At 41.1% G+C, this 16,943-nt stretch overlaps 1 protein-coding gene across 6 annotated transcripts in view; it reads right to left on the bottom strand.

Moving 5' to 3' along the window:
* Positions 1–2,696: 2,696 nt before the first annotated feature.
* Positions 2,697–16,943, bottom strand: part of LOC138155879 (zinc finger protein 3-like) — a 33,365-nt gene continuing 19,118 nt past the window's right edge. For 4 of the 6 annotated variants that reach the window (XM_069081139.1, XM_069081137.1, XM_069081136.1 and 1 more), the window contains exons 2-5: positions 13,855–13,949; positions 11,238–11,364; positions 9,651–9,755; positions 2,697–5,347 (exon numbers count right to left, since the gene is read on the bottom strand). In XM_069081139.1, the coding sequence (XP_068937240.1) occupies positions 4,362–5,347; positions 9,651–9,755; positions 11,238–11,364; positions 13,855–13,893 (1,257 nt within the window). In that variant the 5' untranslated portion in view covers positions 13,894–13,949 and the 3' untranslated portion in view covers positions 2,697–4,361. Of the gene's footprint in view, positions 5,348–9,650; positions 9,756–11,237; positions 11,381–13,854; positions 13,950–16,943 lie in introns of those variants that run through there. The other 2 variants (XM_069081140.1, XM_069081142.1) reach the window with 2 other exon arrangements.

Below are 16,943 nucleotides of genomic sequence, written 5' to 3'. Positions count from 1 at the left end.
CCACATCCACTGCCTAATGGACATTTCCAACTAGGTAGCTTAGTTCTGCAGGTAGCTTAAACCCAACATGTCCAAAATATAATTCATTTTATTTCCCCTCAAAACCATCCCCTCCTTCTAACCTTCCCATTTCTGTTGAGGATATCACCATCCCTATTTCTACTCACCCAGTTCATCTTCATTGTTATACTTTTCTAATTAATTTCCATATTGTTGCTTCTATTTCTACATCTCTTGCATCTATCCCTTTCTCTGCACTTATCTGGCTGCCACCCTAGAACAAGCTCTCATCATCTTCCACCTGAACTATTACCATAGCCTCCTAATTGGTCTCCATGCATTCAGGCTCTTCCCATACCAAAGCAACCTCCACTTGGCTACCAAATTGAGGCAGATCTCAGAAGTTTAAAGAATGTGACACAGAGGGAAGACCTACTGTCCATCTAGAGCTAGATTAGAAATATGAGGCTCTACTCATAAAGAATGGAGTTTTGGGGCGGCTAGGCGGCGCAGTGAATAGAGCACCAGCCCTGAAGTCAGGAGGACCCGAGTTCAAATCTGGTCTCAAACACTTAACACAAAAACTAGCTGTGTGACCTTGGGCAAGTCACTTAACCCCAATTTCCCCACCTTCCCCTCTCCAAAAAAAAAAAAAGTTTAACCGTTTGAGAAGGATGCATCTCATTTTTCTGCCCCCTGCAATGATGAAGCGAATCCATATGTGCCACCAAGAATGAAGTCAGGAAAAAAAGAGTAGTACATTGACAGTCATGTTTCAAGATGGGGAAGGAAAACAGTTTCTAGTGAATTGCAAACATAATTTGAGTTTTGTGACATAGCAGTCAAAATAAGAAAAACCAGGCTGATCTCCAGCTGCATTAAGAAAACAGTTTCCCTTGGGCAAGTCACTTAACCCCAATTGCCTTGTCTTCCCCCCTCCAAAAAAAAATCCAAGATAATAGTTTCCAGAATGAGGGAGATAACAGTCCTACTGTTTTTGCTTCGGTCTAACCAAATCTGAAATAGTGCTCCCTTCTGCACATAAATAGGAAGGACACTGTAAAGGCGGGGAACTATTGTGCGGTCAACTAGGATAAGTCCCTGCCATTCAGGGGTTGAATGAAAAAAAAGAGAGAGAGAGAGAGGTTTAGACTGGAGAAAATTCAAGAGGGAAATAGTAGCTTTCTTTGGATATCTTATCCTTCCCAGCATTATATCATATCTTTGGAATTATCATCTAGAATAGGGATCAGAATTATTCTCCTTGATACCAGTGGATTGAATGAGAGAGAGAGTGAGTGGGAAATTGCAGAGGCTGATGAGGCTTGATGTAAGGGAAAACCTCCTATTATTAGAGCTATACAAAAGTAGAATGGGTTGCTTTGGAAGGTATTTGGTCCTCCCACCCCCACCCCTCCATTTGAGATTTTAAATACTAGATGACATCATGCTTATGCTGTGTTGGACTAGCTGGACTCTGAGGTCCTTTCCAACTCTATGATTCTGTGACCAGACACAAAGTATAATCATTAACAAGTGCATGTCAACTTGGACAAAGAAGTAGGGTGAAAGTGTGGAAAAGACACTGGGTATAGAGTCAAAGGACCTTGGTTCTAGTTCAAAATAAGAGATAGATCTATTGTCCTTTACCCTGTTCAGATCACATCTTAAATATTATTTGGTTATGAGCACCATATTTTAGGAATGATATTGAGCTGGAGAGAATCCAAAGCCATCCTACCCTACCAAACCAGGGTGCTGAGAGGAGACCATGGCATAAGAGTATGGTGGAAGGAATCAGAGATCTTTAACCTTGAGAAGTGAAAACTCCACTGAAGTACCATATCATAGATGTCTTCAAGTACTGGAAGGGATATCATGGGTAATACTGCACTTCTTTTGCTTAATTCTACAAGTATGATTACATTTGCAGAGGCTTATCTAGACTCCATGTAAGAAGAACTTAGAAGAAGCCTTAGAAGAGGACTCAAACAAAAATGATCACTTAATAGGGATATTTTAAGAGGGTACACTGATTCACATATGAGTGGGATTAGAGGGCCTCTGAAGTCTTTTCCAACTCTAAAATTCTGTAGCATGAACTGGACAGGGATGGGATCACAAAGACAGTTATAAGTAGTAAGTAACTTTTCCCTAGGATGTAGCTTGAGCTTCCACCAGCTCCTCTTAGTGATATCACAATTATAAAAAAAGGCAAGGAACAAAATTCTCCACTGCAGGCATCACCATATTCCTTACAAGACTACCTAAGCTGATCAAGGTGAAGAGGAGAAAATAAATACTCCTTCCTAGTCTAACATGAACTCAGTTCAGTCACACAATGGTAAGTCTGACCCAAAAGCAGACCAGAAGTCATAACTTTTTTTAGAACTTTAAGGGACCCTAAGGATCATCTATTCCAATCTATTCTCATTTTACAAATGAGGAAATTGAGGCCAAGGCATTGTGACTTGCCCAAGGTCATATAAGTAGTGGCAAAACCAGGACTAGACTTTGGGTTCCCTAGTTCCCAATCTTTCTAACATACCATGCTGTGTCTCTGAGGTAAATCATACTCTTTCCTCCATTGAGTTTGCTCCTTTATTAGATGTCCACCCTATTGATTCAGTGGTTCACCCTCAGAGTGAGTTAAGAACAAAATCACAATACTGATACACACTATATCACATCACACATATCACAAGACATTTTTATTGTAAATCATAAATCAAATAGTGACAGTTATAGCAGGTTTCCTTTCCTCTCTCACCCCCTTAAACAGCTTGCCTTACAGTTATCGCTATGGTTTTAACTTATTGCAATTAAACCCAAATGTCTTCATTTCTGGAGTTCAGAAACAAGCGCTCAACACCAAAAAGTAGGAATATTCTATCCTTCTGCAGAATCTTAAGCCTTCAGGAACATCACTGAATGTGTATGCTCCCCACAGGAATGCTAACTCTAACTCAGATACAGGCTGACTGCAGTTAAATGACTGCACAACGCTTTGGAATACTTAGCCTTATTCCATTTGTGAATGGCTCCAAATTCTGCACCTCCAGTCCTAACCTGCCCAGGCCAGTATATCTTGCATAGTTGCCTGGGGGTTACCTGCACTTGGACTTCTACTTATTCAGAGTTCATCATCATCTTATGCCTCAAACAGACATTAAGTATTAAGAATTTGCTCCAGGCACCAGTCTCCCTTCAGACCATATGGAAGTGACAGGACTCACAGTCCCTCTGAGTAGGAACTGTAAAGTCAAGTTATTCTGCCCCACTTTACCAATGGAGAAAGATTTGGTGGAGAGGAATCCCAATTTCTAATGCTTTCTCTTGGCTGCTGTTCTATGAGGGTAAGATAAAAATGCTATCAAAGAATTTTTTTCTTTCAGATAATCAATCAACAAACATTAATCAGTACTTTATTTGCATGTGATACAGAATTTGGGGCTCTATGGGGCTCGCTTACACTGCTTGTGAGCTTACAGTTGTTAATGGTGTTAGCTCAATGTGAATTCTTAGAGCTATGAGGCTCACAAATTAATTCCATTCACATGTTTGTGTGATGTGACTTTTCAGATATTGGTCAAGATCTGTGCTTTTACTAAGGGATCTCCCTTATTAACAAATGTAAAAAAAGACATCTGTTTTATTTTCTAATATGTTTGAGGCATCTGATGGTTTAACTTTGTTTAAACTGTATTTGGTTTTGATAAAAAAGTCTGGCTTCTTAAAGAAATCAGATCATAAAGTGCTAATTCAATGTGTCATTCCAAAAAGAATGTCTAATTTTAAAAACTGATAAAATTAGGGGAAGAGGACACATCACAGGTTTCTAAAAAGAAACTAATAGCTGTAAAAACAAAGAACAGAAAGAACAGAGAACTAAATTCTGCATAAGATCTCATAGCTCTGGAAGACATGTGAAATGTATCAGGCCAAGAAAAGTTGGGACGTGGTTAGTTAAAAGAGTTGTTCCTAGTAAATAGTTTAAAAAGAGTGAATGTGGTTATTAACACTCTAACCCTCTAACTACTTAGCAGCTCAGAATAAGTGAGGAAAGACCAAGAAAAAATAGTAAAAAGGACCTGGAAAGCCTAGTAGCTACCCAAATGAGGCACTGCTTCTAGAAGAAGTAAAGTGTCTTAGGCATACTCTAACACCCAAATCCCTTCACTGTGATGGAAACATCTAATTTACAATGCTGAATTTCAATGACAGCAATTGACCTATGCTGAAAGGCATTCCTAGGCGCTTCACATCCCTTGGATTTCCCTGTGGTGTGAATTCTCCATGGTTAAATATGAGATAAGTGATGATAATGTACAAGAAATAAGCTGAAGGCTTTCAAATTTCCATTACATCCAAAGAGTTCCTCGCCAGTATGAATTCTGATGATAAATAAGAGCTGACCTGTGACGGAAAGCTTTCCCACAGTCATTACACTTATGGGGTTTCTCTCCAGTATGAATTAGCTGGTGTTGAATAAGGGCTGAATTCCGACTGAAGGCTTTTCCACACTCATTACATTCATAGGGCTTCTCTCCAGTGTGAATTCTTCTATGTTCAATAAGTGTAGTGCTCTGGGTAAAGGCTTTCCCACATACACTACACCCATAGGGTTTCTCCCCAGTATGAATTCCCTGATGGTAAACAAGAGTTGGCCTGTGACGGAAGGTTTTCCCACAAACATTACATTCATAGGGCTTCTCACCAGTATGTATTCGCTGGTGTTGAATGAGGGCTGAGCTTCTAACAAAAGCTTTCCCGCATTCACTACACTCATAGGGCCGCTCGCCAGTGTGAATTCTCTGGTGTCGAATAAGCTCTGAGCTCCATCCAAAGGCTTTCCCACATTCCTTACACTCATAAGGTTTCTCTCCAGTGTGAATTCTCTGGTGCTGAATAAGGGCTGAACTCCAACTAAAGGCTTTCCCACATTCACTGCATTCATAGGGCTTTTCCCCACTATGCATTTTCTCATGTTTGATAAGATCTGAGCTGCGTTTGAAGCCTTGGCCACACGTATCACATTTGTAAGGTCTCTCTCCTGCAGGAAACCTGTGATATGTCACTATAGGGTCACTGTCTTCTCTTGGAGTTTCCTGGCAGGCAACTGTCATTTGTTTTGAATTTCTCTGCTGTGGCAGGAAAGGGCCTTCTCTCTCTCCTACCAGATTATCCATTTGCCTTTCTAAATGGTCAAGTTCACAGGATTCTTCAAGCAGGAGATCCTGAGGTGCCCCACCTACAAGTATTTCTAATATTTCTCCTTTTGAGTCAACTTCTTTAGAAATTTCCTGTTTTAATATCAACTTCTTGTTCTCAGTCCTGGCTTCAAAATCTGAAAATACAAAAACAATATACAGATGTCAGCTGTGCCCTGTTCTGGGGCTAAGGAAACTGCTGAAGCAGGCCTAGGATCATCGCATGGGAAATACCATGTTAATAATAATTTGCACATCAATGGTTCTCAAAAAAAGACCTTACAACCTAAGGAGAGGAAGGGAAAGAATGGTAATTTAGGGACTCAAGTGATGGAAGGGAAATGAGGAGAAAGGGAGCAGTCAACACAGAGCATGGAGAGGGCTCTTCTCCCTTTCTCCCACCTTCTCATGTCTAGTTCCCTTTTTCGTCGATTCCCTCTGCCTACAAACATGCTCAAGTGTCCTCAGTTCTAACAAGACTTTCCTTTACCTTCTCTATCCCATAAAGCTACCAACCCATCCCTCTCCTGACCTCCACTGCTAAACTTCTACAGTGTCTCAGTTTCCTTATCATCTGTCTCCCCAAACCCTTGGACATGATATCACTCCAACCATCTTCTGACACTGCTCTTAATAGCCACCAGTGACTTCTACACTGTCAAATTCCATTTGTAGGTCTCATCCTCCTTCACTTCTCTAAAGTTTTTGAGACTGTTAACCATCACCTCCTATCTTCCACTGAGCTCAGAAACACCGGCTGCTCCTGGTTCTCCTCTTTCCTCTCTAACAGATTACGTCTCAGCTTACGTGGTTCTTCATCTTATTCCTTACTCCTTAATAAAGATGATCCTCAAGGTCCTGTCTTTGGTCCTCTCTTCTACCATCTCTTCCCTGGCCATCCTATTTACTCCAGCAAAACAAACACCGCCTTTATAGGTAGATGACTGCTGTACCTATGTTCACCTGTCCTCTCTCCAGAGCTCCAGCCAGACAAGTCCATCTCCACATGGCAACTCAAAGTCAGTATTGCCCAAACTATACCTATTATATAGTTTTTCCTTATCCTGAAACCTATTATAACATCATTATTTCTGTCCGTAGCACCACCATTCTCCTCCCACATTCAAAAACTTTCTGGTTTTTTTTAAATGTTTCTCCCTCCCTCACCTGTTAAATCTAACCAGTTGCCCCAAGTTAGACATTTTACCCAATCTCTCTTATAACCACACCCTCCCTTCTCTAGTCCCATTACCACTACTCAAATTACTGTCTACCCAAGGTGTTACAGTAGCCTATGAACAGGTTTTCCTGCTTCTACTCTCTTCTCTTCCAATACACACATACATACAATTTACCCAGAATCTTTCATATGTAGAAAAATGGTCACAGTATTTCCTTGCTCAAAATTCTTCACTGGCTCTATACTGCTTATTAAGTTCAGACTTCTTCCCCTAATATTTAAAGATCATTTACATTGTTAGATTATCCAATCTTTCCAGTTTTATGTTACAGTATTCCTCTCCATATAATCTATGTACCTGTACCAACCCAGATTATACTTTGCTTCTAGAACAGACCCCAAATTCTCCCACCTAAATGTTTTTGTTCATGTTATTCCCTATGCCCAGAATAGCCTCACTTACCTTCTTTATTTGTTGAAAGAATGCTTGCTACTCAGCCTTTAAAGTGTAACTGATATACCACTTCTTACATCAAGCCTGCCATGATCTCCCCAATCATTAACAGAACAAAAAGCAGTTGATTTTCCAATTCTCTAATACATATATCATGTGAGCTCCTTGAAGAAAGGGGTCACAGGAATGTACCACTCTGCCTAGATTACTTTTTTGTTCACATTTTAAGTTAATAATACTATTTGAAAAGACTCTACATTTTTTAAAGATTAAAAAAAAACAGCCCTGCATTGAAGAGGAAGTCAAACAGCTCTGGCTTTGAGGGCCAGAATTCGAATCCCAACTCTCCAATCTGGCTGATTTAACATTTCCTGAGACTTAGACTCATAATCTATAACATGAGGTCTCATGTATGCAATTGAAACCATATAGGATGGCTGTGAGTGAGGAAAGTGCTTTATAAACCAAAAGGTGCTATGGATAGCTGCCCCAGCTCATGACCTCTATGTTAGATGGAGGCTTCAAACAGGCAGGACTTGAGGGAGGGACTGGATGATAAAAGCTGATGGGATCATGGGCAGCAGTAAGAAAAGAATGGTAACAAACCACAGGGAGGCAGCACTCTTTGGTCCCAGCACAACAGGAGGATCAGGCTGCTTGATCACTCTACTTAAGAAAGTGATATCACTCATTTACTGGAGTCTGACCTCATTAACTCCTCTTGAAGACCCTCCTCAAACTCCTCCCTAGATTTCTCGCACAACCTTTCTGTATATAAGACCCCATCTTGCCTCCATATGTCTGAGAACACCATAGAATGCTCCTTAAGAGTCTGCCCAATATGGTGAACTTTTAATAAACTTTGCTTTTCTTTGGCTGAAAGAGACTTGAGTTGAATTCATTTGGCAGGACCTGGAGTGTTGGTATTTTGGGGTCTCAAGCACCCCTAACCCTATACCTCATTATTTTATGGTGACCCTCTTAATTTTTTTTTAAAGCAATTGGGGTTAAATAACTTGCTCAAGGTTACACAGCCAAGTTATTTCTGGGTGTGGTGGTAAGTATCTGAGCCTGGATTCTATCCCAGGTCATCCTGACTCTGGGGCTGGTGCTCTTACTCACTGAGCCACCTGGCCGCCCCTAAGCAATTGGGGTTAAGTAACTTGCTCAAGATTACATGGCCAGGTGTTTCTGGGTGTGTTAAGTGTCTGAGCCCGGATTTGATCCCAGGTCATCCCAACTCTGGGGCCCGTGCTCTTACTCACTGTGCTACCTGGCTGCCCCATGACCCTCTTAATTTTTATGGTAACCTCTTCATCTTACAGTTCCCTGACCATTCCTCCATTCTTCAGAAGCTGTGTATAGGTCCATGTTCTCCAATATAACCAAACTGGACTGAGAACCTGAGAGGTCAGACTGAGTATGAGACACACAAACACACACACACACACACACACACAACACCTCCAAGGTACTTGGAGAACAAGAAGGGAATAGGTAAAGAGAGAGGCTTACGTACATTCCAGTCCCTGCTGAAGAAAAGTTTGAGATTAGCAGTGTTTCCTGGTTAGGTAACCAAATGAATTCAGCTCAAGTCTTCTCTCAGTCAAAGAAAAGCAAAGTTTGTTAAAAGTTCGCCATATTGGGTAGACTCTTAAGGTGCCTCAGTATCTGTAAGGTTTGTATTGGGAAATTCTATGGTGCTCTCAGACACATGGAGGCAAGATGGGGTCTTATATACAGAAAGGTTGTTCGAGGAATCTAGGGGTGGTCTAGAGGAGGAGTTTGGGGAAGGTCTTCAGGAGGAGTTAATGAGGTCAGACTCCAGTAATGAGTGATTAAGGCTGGGAAGTTGCTGGAGGCTACCTGGAGCCAACAGACAAGTGGTGGGCTAGCCAGTTCAAAGGTGTAACAGTTGATTTGGGTGTAGATATTTTGGGAGGATCAAGGGTGAGAGCTAGCTGAATAATGGAGGGCTAGGCTAGTAACAGAGGTTTGGGCCCAGCCACAATGAAAGGCTTATGGCCTCAGGCAAATGCCTCATCAAATGGGAAAATTCAATCAGAGTTCAAGGGGTTTCCCAGAGCCTGTACCTCATCAGAAGGACTTTAGACTCCAGCAGAGTGAGGGATGGTGAGAGGTCTTGAGTTCATGCCATATAAGGATTGTCTGAAGACACTGGAAATGTCTGGTCTGGAGAAGAGAGGACTTAATGGGGGGACATGGAAAAGAAATCCCAACTGTTCTGTTCACAAGGGCAGAACAAGGAACAATGAGTACAGGTTGCAGAGAGGCAGTTTTAGGCTTAATAAAAGAAAAAATCCCAAATAATTAGAGCTTTCTAAAAAATGGGAGGATGATTCAGGAAGCAGTGGGTTCTTGGGACTTTGTTGGAGGTCTTCAAGCAAATCACAAAGTGAATGACATTCTCTCTACTATGAGCTTCCCTTTCTTCATTTCCAAGCTTCACCAGAAACCCCGAGTCCTGAATCCTTCCTCAGAAAACAACTAGCTATGAAACCCTAGCCAAGTCACTTCATTTCCCCTGGCTTCAATTTTGTTATCTGTAAAATGGGAATACTCGCTACTACAGAACCCACCTGGTCACATGCCTATGAGAATCAAATGGAATAATGTAAAGGAAGCATTCTGCTGACCTTAAGTACCAGATAAGTGCCAGTTACTATTATTAATCAGACCCACATCTGCCAGTGAGGTTGCCCTGTATAGCTGTCCAAACCTAAAACATGTGAGCCCATGACCCAAGGAACTTTGCTGTTCCTTTGCCCTCAGAAACTTCACTCACCTCCCTGGAAGTTTCTTTCTTCAGCTCCTGGTGGTGGATCCAGGCTCCAGGGTTCAGTCCCTTGCTCCAGCATGCAGATCAGGTCAGGTTTGGAGATGGGGAGCCCTAGTTACAGGAAGGAAATGGGAGTGGGTGGTACGTTTGGAGAACTCAGGTCTCCCCTTGTTGTAATCCCCAGCTATCATCCCCACCTCCACCCAACTACCCCTCCCTGTCTGTAGGGAAAAATGAACAGAACAAGGAAGTCTTGAAAAAGATAACCAGTCAGGCCAAGGAGATTTTTACAAGTGAAACTTAAGAGTTTTGACAATTTCCTTTTTTAGTATATTTTTTCCCCGGACTAGGAGAGACATTAGATTAGATCAGAGAGGCAGCGCAGTAGAAAGAATAGTGGATTTAGGATTTAAGTACTTGTGTTCGAATATCAAATCTGGCACTTACTATAGGGGCTCAAGCAACCCTTAAGCCTCTATTAACTGCAATGTTGGCCTAGATGGTCTCTATAGACCCTCACCACTCTAAATCTGCCATGATCCTATGATTCTAGAGTGCCAAGAACTCTGAATACCCAGCAACAATTACTAGATCTGCCACATCTATGTGTCCTTGGCCACATATAGAATCTCCCTCTAGGATTCTATTTTTGGGTATGGTAGAGAGGAGCAAACATTGGGTTTGGAGTTGGAAGGCCTGGGTTTGAATCTTAGATGGGATATTTCCTAGCTACAGGACCCAAGACAAGGGCTGCTCTAGGGAAAAAATTTTTCTACAACTTAAACCACTATAGAAACAGGAGGTTATTATTATTTTAAAATGTCTAATACTGTTTTTTCCCCCTTTTTTTTTTATCACATACTTAGTGATAACGGGATAAACACATCCTTAGCCTTCAGGAATAGGCTCTTTAAAAAGAGCAGGGGACACTCTTTGTATGGCACAGTAGAAAGAACTTTGGACATGAAGGCAGGAAAGAAGGATTTCATATCTAGAGGGCTTTGCCTCATAAGAGCCTCACAATAACCTGGTGCAATTGAAAGTATAAGAATTATTATTCTTGTTTTACAGATGAAATTAAGACTTACATTAAGACTTATAGTGGTTAAATGACTTACTCCAGGTCTTATAACTAGTAAACAACAGGGCCAGAATTCAAACCCACCTTCTCCAAGCCCAATATTCTACCTGCCATGCTAACCCTAAAGGGCAGGGGTTCTTCCCCTTTTATGTGTTATGGACCCCTGGGGCACTGTGGTGAAGTCTATGGACCTCTTCTCAGAATTATGTTTTTAAATACATAAAAAACAAAATACATGGAATTTCAAAGGAGACTGATTCTTTTGAAATGTAGTTATCAAAATATTTTAAATAAAGCCACAGACCCCAAGAAGTATTAAGGAACTAACCACTGCCCTCAGTAGAGATCTGCCCCCTTGGAAACAAACACGTCTGGGATAAAAGAAGGTTAGGAATTTCTATCCTTGACAGAACTCGATGGAGACTTCTGTAGTTTTTACATCTATTATAATGGGGAGGGCCACCATGAGCAGAACTTGAGTCAGCAGGGCAGGATTTTGGAAGAAGCCTTACCCAACAAGACCATGTTCCCAAAATTCTCCAGCATCACATCCCTGTACAGGCTCCTCTGGGCAGGGTTCAGATACCCCCACTCCTCCTGACTGAAGGATACTGCCACATCCTCGAAGTTCAGCAACCCCTGAAACAACATGTTCCTGCTAGGAAAATGCCACGTGAGGCAAAGGTGGGAGAGAAAGTAAAGGGTTCATAGGAGTTCATAGGATCACATGACTGAGCTAGAAAGGCCCCTAGAAATCATCTAACCCAAAATCCTCCTTTCACAAAAGAGGAAATTCTGGCCTAGGGAGGTGAAATAACCTGTCCTTGATCATATACCCTAATATGTAGCAGACCTGAGGCTTGAACCCAGGTAATTTGATTCCAAACCTAGTGTTCTTTCCCCCTAACACCATGATGGGTAGTATCATAAAGAAAGAATAGAGAAGGAATCTGATGGGGCAAAAGGTTCTCTGTGTCTTTATCTATGTGGTGGGAAGACCTTCATAGATGATGAACCCATCTTGAGCTCCTCCCAGTTTACTGAGAGCCAAGAGGAAACAAACACCCCAAGCAAACACTTAGGAGCAAAGTAGAAAGATTCCAGCACTTCCCTTTCCCCAAATCCTCCAGAGCCCAAGAAAACACTGGGAATTGAGGCTCTTAAATTTGGAAATGTCATCCACTGTTTTATCTCTCCTCCTCAGCTTGACCACCTATTAGGTAAAGATAAAAGTATATTCTTTATGAAGGAACAAGTGAATTAATGTATTTGAAAATTATAATGGATTATATAGAATCCAATCGTATACAATTCTCTGGGGAGAACAGACAAAATCTGAAATTCACAGTTAATAATACTGTGGAAAAACCATGACTACTTCTAGTTTCCTGTTGAGCTAAAGAGGCGACATGCTCTAGTGGGGAGAGCACCAGGCTTGGGGCGGCTAGGTGGTGCAGCGAGTAAAGCACTGGCCCAGCAGTCAGGAGGACCTGGGATCGGTTCCAGCCTCAGACACTTAACACCCACACAAAATAACTAGCTGGGTAACCTTGGGCAAGTTACTTAACCCCAACTGCCCTCCAAAAAAAAAAAAAGAGCACAAGGAAACAAGTTGGAACCTTGCTTCTCCTACCCACTAGCCATATAATTCTGGGCAAGTCCTTTAGTCCCGTTAGGGGCCTCAGTCCTGCAATGGCAATAAGGGTACTTCACAGGTCCCTGTGGGTATACTAAATGCCCACTCCTGGGTTCTCAGAGATACTCCAGTGGAGTTTAAATTATCACAACTTATACCAAGCTGGGAAGGGTTCAAGAACAGGTCCACCATATAATGACCAAATTTAGCTAAATCTGGAAGAGTTCTTCATGAAAAAGCTAGCCACTAGAATCTCAATCTTTTCTGCAGCAGCAATTCATAGGAATCAACTACTAAACAGCAATGATCTGGGTGGAAGGAAGTCGTTCACCAGACGAGACCATTAATCTTAAAAAAAAAAAATTAGAGGAGAATCACGGGGGGAATACACACATGTATGTATGTGTGTTCATATATATACACACACACATAATATATATTCCTCATGAATCTCTTGTACCTTTTATGTATAAATTTATAAATACACATAACATGTATGTTTATATAAAATATGTATATACTTATATATAAAACATTTACAATTACATATAATTGTGTATATTTTATGTGTACTACGTATACGTATACATATACATATGTGTGTATATGTGTATATGTTGTAATTAGAAAGTACTATATAAAAAGATTTCGGTTTGACCTGGTACAACCCTTGAGTCAGATGATCTCGGTTTATGCCCAATATACTGACTCTGTGCTTAATCTACTCCCTAATGCTAGGTTATTAAAACATCTCCGATATCAGTTTCTGAAATGAGGCGATAAGGTCTTTAACCACCACTCACCCCAGTCTATAACTATACAAAGTGAGACTGGGGGAAGATATCTGAATGTAGAGTCATGGGGCAGGGAAGGAAGTCACTAAGACACCAAGAAGTTATATGTATGAAGTTCCTCCTAGATGCATAAATTTTAGTATTAGAAGGGCCTTTTGTAGTCTAAAGCCTTATGAGATCCCTTAATCTAATCCTATTTCACAAAGGGGGAAACTGAAAGGAGGGGTGTGTTCTCATATCACAGGATGCACAGGTAGCTGAGCTGCAACTCTACCAGGACAATGCCAGCCTCATCAGTAGGAGTAGGAGTAGCAGTAGCAGCAGCAGTAGCAGCAGCAGCAGCAGCAGTAGTAATGCTAAATAGTAGAATCTGGTAGCATTTTTATAAATATGCTTTAAGGTTTGCAAAGCACTTTACAAATATCTCATTTTATCCTCACAACCACCCCAAGAGTCAGCATTTATTACAAACATTTTTTAGATGAGGAAACTGAGACAAATAGAGGTTGTGACTTTCCTAGGGTCACACATCTAGTATGTGAGGGGACATGTGAACTCGGGTCTTTCTGACTCCAATCCCAACACTCATTAGGTAAAGTTAGGGCTTGAGCCCCAAGTGAAGTTTGTTGAGCACAAAAGCTCAAAGCTGAAGGAGCTGGGGCCGCACTCAGGAACAGCCTTATCCGGAGGACAGCTCACCTGGGGCCTGGCTGTGGGGAAGATTGTAGTAGCTGCCATCACCTGGTCTCTTGGACTTCCCTCTAGGAAAAGGGTAGGCCCAAGATGAGCAGAAGCTGAGAGAGGAGAAAGTTACCATGAGTAAAATCAATCTTAGTTTGAGATTCCTCCATTAACTCATGCTAACGTTTCCATTCCCTTTAGAGGATTAGGGGATACCAAGAACCCTCCCACTCCTCCCTCCTCTCAGCTCCCCTCCCCTCATACCTTCTCATGTGTTATAGCTCTGAGGGGAGGGGCATTATTAAAAAAAATACCAACCCCAATCTCAGTTCTCAAATGAAGTGTGTGTGTGTGTGTGTGTGTGTGTGTGTGTAAATATCAATAAATGCTAAACTGCTAGGCCCTGCAAATTTCTTAAGACAGGGCACATGTGTAAGAAATATTTGAGGGTGCAGGGAAAAGTTTGGCTAAGGTCACATGAGTACTCAGGGGCAAATCAAAGATTAAGATCTTGATTAGCTAGTTAATTGCTCCCACAGGAATACAAATCATACTTAATTTATGTTTGTAGTGTTAAATCCTTGCACATAACCCCCCCAATCCCTGTCCACCCTATCTCCCAAAGTGAGAATATAAATTTTGCTAATCAAGCATTGATTACTGTATCTATTATCTATTTACACTCCTTAGTAAGTATCCTTTCCTTAACTTCTATCCTTTGGAGCTTGAATAGTAATACCCAACCTATTGGCTACTGCCTGACATAGCAGCAGGTATGCTCAGGAAGGGCTGGCAAATGATCCCCTTTTGTCCTATGTGTGGGAGGTCATTTTTGCCCACAGGCTGCCACCCCATATTTCTGTTCCTTTTTTCTTTCCTTTATAGGCCAAGGTCTTCTCATAGGCTGGTATCATAAGCCCGGTTTCCAAAAGCCCTCACTGTGGACTGTCCACCAGTCAAAGCAGAACAAAAGGGAGTTCCAAAATTCCAGGAGAACCAGGAACTAAGTGATCTGGTATGTTAAGGACGAGCAAACTTTCATGTCCTGAAAAATGAAGTCAACTGATTTCTGAAATTCGGGGGCTTTCTAATATCCCATACAATATACCTCATTTCCAATAATGTCTGCTTTTCAGTCCTGCTTCCAAGGCCTAACCTAGCCACATAGATACTGATACTGGAAGTGCTGAGCAAATATATACTTAAGAGCATTTACTAGGAAGCAATGATGGAAAACCAACCACACTGAATCAAAAAACAAAGAGTATAACCAAATTAAAATGACAAATCTCTTCCATTCAACAAACATTCATTCAAAAAGCATTTATTAAGGATCTACTGCACTTGGCACTGGGGCAGCTATGTTTACATGAAATAATTCCTGCCCTCATGGAGCTCACAGTCTATTAAGAGAATAAGATACAGAGATAACTATTCTTTATATCAGCTGGAGAGATGAGATCATCCACACCCAAGCAGTTGGATCCAGACAAACACTAGAACTTCATGTTTTCTCCACACTACTCTCTGAGCCTCTGAGAAATAAAAATCACCAAGTCCATCAGAGTCCACTGGTGACTATCCAAGTATAATCCATCCATCACCAAAGTCCGATCCTCTTTGGGATGTTGGTCAACACTCACGGTTCCAGTGCTAGGGATGGGAGTGACTCCTTCCAATTATAGCAAGGCTGACCCAATTTCATGCTCCTGGTGGTTCGAGAAGACCCCAGTTCTTTTCAAAAAGCCAGGATCAGCCACCAAGCTGTCCCAAGAATTTAATCACCACTGTAAGGATACTGATTAGTTTAAAATTTTCAGAAAGCCTTGAAATGGATAATACCTGTGCATAGAGAATATGAGGAAAAAACAATGTTTTCTGTTGTTGTTCCATAGTTGTGAAAAGCGAGGTATAGAATGAATTTTTTATAAATCCAAGCACTATTCTGAAAGTGTTCAGGGGGCTTGTTATTTAAAGGAACATCATGGTGGAAAAGTTATTTTGCCAAGCAAGGAATAGTTTAGTAATGCAAGCAACTGCCCTTATTGTATCAGTTTCCAAGTTGAGATTTCCATATAACAAGTTTGCTTAATGTCAGATATACTATTTTTAAGACACATGTAAGAAGAATGTAAAGGAGAGGGTTGGGTAGGCCACCAAACTCCCTTGATCTAGTGAACCTGTAATTGTGGATTCTACTGCACCTGAGGAACATCTTTTCTGCCCTATATACGTGGAACCACAGCAAAAATCTATCAGGATTCAGAAACTACTATTTACCACAGTCCCAGTAGTGACATAGGCACTTCCAAGTAAATAGGGAAGGACCCAAAAGGTGCTGCCAAGGCCATAGCTATCAATGACTTTGTGACTTAGTGTCTAAGTGTACACTATGTCTAAAACTTCAGGCAACTACTGCATATAGCCCAATGTGTGAAACTTTATCCAGGGGCACACAGACATACAGGGAAAACCACCCAGGTAACCACACATAATGCTTTGCCAATAAAAAGTCTCACCTGATTTATTCTCTATTCCTCTTGTCCTCAGGGTACAGTTTAGAGAACACCAACCCAGGGGTCCATACTCTCCCTGATTTTATAAGTTATCTACAGTTAGTCTTAGGAGAGGCTAATGCCCTTCTCTGGGTTATTGGAGGCAGCTGCTTTGTCTCCTTGGCTGTTATAGAAGTAACTAATATCCACTCTAGAACAATACTGTGAAAGATAAGTTATTTACTGTTGTACAAAAAGACATATATAAGTATTAGAATCTACTCACACCAACTGCTTCAAAAATAAAAATAATGCTAGACCAAAATAACTAGAGTACATACACAAAGAAGGTACTCAATAGTTACTGCATTGAACTAATAGGTTGATACACTGATGATTCCTTTTGAGTACCCTATTTTTACTGTGTTTCCCCGATAATAAGACACTGTCTTATTGGTTTTTTTTTTGGACAGAAAAACACCAGAGGGCTTATTTTCAGGGGAGGGCTTATTTTAATGAACATTGACAGCAATTTTAATAAACAGGTAAATGTGAACAAAAAAATGCACCAGCAAGCAAATCACTAGGGAAGAACAGGATGACGCGCTCACT

The sequence above is a fragment of the Petaurus breviceps genome, unplaced genomic scaffold (genome assembly GCF_028583685.1).
Source record: "Petaurus breviceps papuanus isolate PSGF00001 unplaced genomic scaffold, PetGlider_PUasm1.0 98, whole genome shotgun sequence".
Classification (NCBI taxonomy): domain Eukaryota; kingdom Metazoa; phylum Chordata; class Mammalia; order Diprotodontia; family Petauridae; genus Petaurus; species Petaurus breviceps.
This window is presented reverse-complemented; position numbering and strand designations above follow the sequence as displayed.